The sequence below is a fragment of the Saprolegnia diclina genome (genome assembly GCF_000281045.1).
Source record: "Saprolegnia diclina VS20 unplaced genomic scaffold supercont1.96, whole genome shotgun sequence".
NCBI lineage: Eukaryota > Oomycota > Saprolegniomycetes > Saprolegniales > Saprolegniaceae > Saprolegnia > Saprolegnia diclina.
The window spans coordinates 117802-119159 of NW_008246163.1; the positions used below are offsets into that span (position 1 = coordinate 117802).

The 1358-nt window shown below is 54.7% G+C and overlaps 1 protein-coding gene across 1 annotated transcript; it reads right to left on the reverse strand.

Moving 5' to 3' along the window:
• Window positions 1–56: 56 nt before the first annotated feature.
• SDRG_15610 (TKL protein kinase) lies at window positions 57–1056 on the reverse strand (the record flags this gene model as incomplete). Its single annotated transcript, XM_008621788.1, has 4 exons — window positions 57–263; window positions 314–494; window positions 540–716; window positions 767–1056. The coding sequence occupies 4 exons, from the start codon at window positions 1054–1056 to the stop codon at window positions 57–59; spliced, it is 855 nt and encodes a 284-aa protein (XP_008620010.1).
• Between the last annotated feature and the right edge of the window lie 302 nt (window positions 1057–1358).

Consider the following 1358-nt stretch of genomic DNA (forward strand, 5'->3'; position numbering starts at 1 on the left):
GGATGGTCGCCAGGAGTCCAGTTGCCTACGCGCAAGTGGCTGCTTGGTGTTTTTGATCATGCTTGCTCCACTAGCATCGCCTCGAGGCGCTCAACAATCACGGGAAATGACGGACGCTCTTGGGGATCAGGATGCCAACACTTCTCCATGAGTGTGAACAAGGCAGCGGGCCACTCGGATGTGCGGACAAAGACAGGGCGGTAGTGGTGCTGGACAATAAACTTCAAGATCTTGGCCTCGGGGGCATCCACGTTGGCATACGGCTAATGTTTGGTAACGATCTCGACAATGACTAAAATCATTTGGTCAACACATCGAGAGACGTGGCAGTATACGTACGCATTGCAAAGCTGTAGACGTCGACCTTCTCCGTGTACACATGATTGCCGACGAGGATTTCTGGCGCGGCGTAGAATGGAATCCCAATGTTGGTCATCGGTCGCGTGTCGATTTCGCGGCAAAACGTGTGGCTGCCAATCTTGGCGCCAAATTTTCTACAGAAAAAGGTGTGCACTCGGATGCACGCTGCAGCGGTGTACGTGAGGTGGACAGAGCTCGCCGTCAGTGAGCGGTGAATGATGTCGCGGTCGTGGAGGTAACGCATGCCTATGGCCACGTCGAGCAGGATCTGGAGGCTGCTGCGAACGTCCAGGAGCGTTTGGCTCTCCAAGAGGCTGCGCAAGACGCCGTTTGCAGTACGCTCCGTGACCACGTAGCTACGCGTCATTTAAATATGAGGCATATTGGAAGAGGAGGCGACTCGTACAAGGCGTGTTCTTTGTGCATCATGCAGCGCAGCGCCAGCATCTTGCTTGCCTCGGTCGTCTCGCCGAAGAAAAGGGAGCCCATGCGCACGGGGAACCGCATCGTCGCCGGCAAGGTGTCGAGAGGTAGTACGTAAATGAGCACATCGACACCCCACAGCGTGCCTGCATGGACGGCGGTAAACGGCGCAGTCACTGGCATGTCGAGAACTTTCCCGACGTCCACGATGCCTTCGTCCGGGGTGCACAGCGTGTCGAGGACGGAGGCGAGAGGCGTAAGCAGTGCGTTCATGTCGTCCAAAATCAAAGTGATATCGCGTGGCTTGCCGAGAGTGCGTGACATAAATGATCAACCTTGCTTATTAATTATCAACACTTGATAATTAACTCTTACCTACACTTGATTACCGGTACGTTGGTTGGTATGGCGCGTGTGTCCATGTGCGGCTGAGGTCCGCGCACCTGATGGCACACCAGCGAGGCGAGGCACCATGGCCCACAGACCATGAGTGAGTCACGCACCCGACCAGACGATCAATAATGGAACTTGATCATAACGAGGGTTTGGTGTTTATGACTAAGAAACCCATGTCT